The 1,437-nt window shown below is 59.0% G+C and overlaps 1 protein-coding gene across 1 annotated transcript in view; it reads left to right on the plus strand.

The window, feature by feature from the left end:
• The window catches only part of GUITHDRAFT_117785 (hypothetical protein), a gene marked incomplete at both ends in the record, with an annotated part of 2,130 nt that extends 959 nt beyond the window's left edge, over nt 1-1,171 (plus strand). The window contains one exon of the mRNA XM_005823039.1: nt 358-1,171. Within this exon, the coding sequence (XP_005823096.1) occupies nt 358-1,171 (814 nt within the window). The remainder of the gene's footprint in view (nt 1-357) is intronic.
• Nucleotides 1,172-1,437: the final 266 nt, after the last annotated feature.

The raw sequence follows: 1,437 nt of genomic DNA on the forward strand, positions 1-1,437 counted from the left end.
TGCTTTGTTTTGCTTGAGGCACTTTTTACCTTCTGCCAGTAAATCCTATGCTGGCACCCAGACGCGGCATCGCCAGCCCAAGCGCGAAGCCGCGCAGACAAGCAGCCTAAGGGTCAAGCAATCAAGCAACAAGCAGCAGGAGCATGCAGGAGGAATAAAATCCCTTAGACGCGATACCCGGAGGCAGCCGACTGACCACTGTCAGTCGAGACGTCCGCTGCCGCCACAAAGCGGGCGGCCGCGGACGGAGAAAGGGCAGCCGCCGACAAGGAGCCGGCGTTGCCCGGGGGTCCGCCTGGGGCAGCGGACGGAGGGAGGCTGGACACATGAACAAGAAGGCGCACACTTTGGTTGCAGAAGCCATGCCAGTAAATCCTATACATACTCGTCCTCCTCGCTAGCCTCCGAGTCAGCAGTAGCCGAGTCAGCGGTAGCCCTTCACTTCGAGGTCGTCACTGGCGGGATTACACTTGGCGGCCTGCCTATCGGCACGGATGGATTTCATGCTAGTCAGCTCCGAGCGAAGGTCTCTACCCTCAACGACGAGCTCTCGAAGCTCGGGCTCGTCCAGCATGGCTTCATGTTCAAGACGCTGGTGAGGGCGAGCCATCTCCAGAAGCTGCGCTTCTTCCTCCAGGGGTCATCTCCGTTTCTCCCGCGGGTCCAGTCACAGATTCGTCGCTTTGACCTCTCTGTCCACCTGGCGCTTGAGAAATACCACCGCTGGCCTTCCTCGCAGTACCTCGCCGCGCATCCCGACCTGCTAGAGTTTGCGAGGTTCAAGCGGGAGCTTCCGCATAGTCGGGGAGGGGACGAGTTCACGCCCTCTGAGGGTCTACACCCCGCTGTTTACTATACGGCTATCGCTCGCTTCCTCGCTTGGTACTCTGACCAGCCCATGTCCCGGATGTTGCCCTCTCCTCATAGCCTGGACGTTCACTGCTCGAGATCTCTCCGTGCCCAGAAGCATCCTCTGGCGACCTTCTTCGTTGAGGCGCACGACTTCGTTCATAATGCTGGAGCGATCCTCTACCGTCGTGTGAAGGCTCCTGCACCGGCTGCAGATGGCGCGGCGATCCCACCTGCCCCGGCTGCTGTGCCTGATGACGCAGGACGCCCCCCGGCATCTGTGGTACACATCCCTGGTGCACTTTTTACCTTCTGCCAGTAAATCCTATGCTTGTTTGCGCGCTCTCGTCGACTCGTCTCATGAGCACTTCATTCCTCCCCCTGCGCAGCGAAATGTGACCCCTCTTGTCATGCGCGTCTTCCCTCGCCATGTGCATGCTCGCGCTGCGCTGACCGATCAGCAGCGTGATATCCTCACCTTGCACAGCCGCAGGACACACTCGCTCAAGTCGCAGGATAGGGTCTTGTAGAGGATTTACTGGCAGAAGATAAAAAGTGCCTCAAGCAAAACAAAGCAGGAACAAGCTG

Source organism: Guillardia theta (assembly GCF_000315625.1).
Source record: "Guillardia theta CCMP2712 unplaced genomic scaffold GUITHscaffold_115, whole genome shotgun sequence".
In the NCBI taxonomy this organism is placed as follows: domain Eukaryota; class Cryptophyceae; order Pyrenomonadales; family Geminigeraceae; genus Guillardia; species Guillardia theta.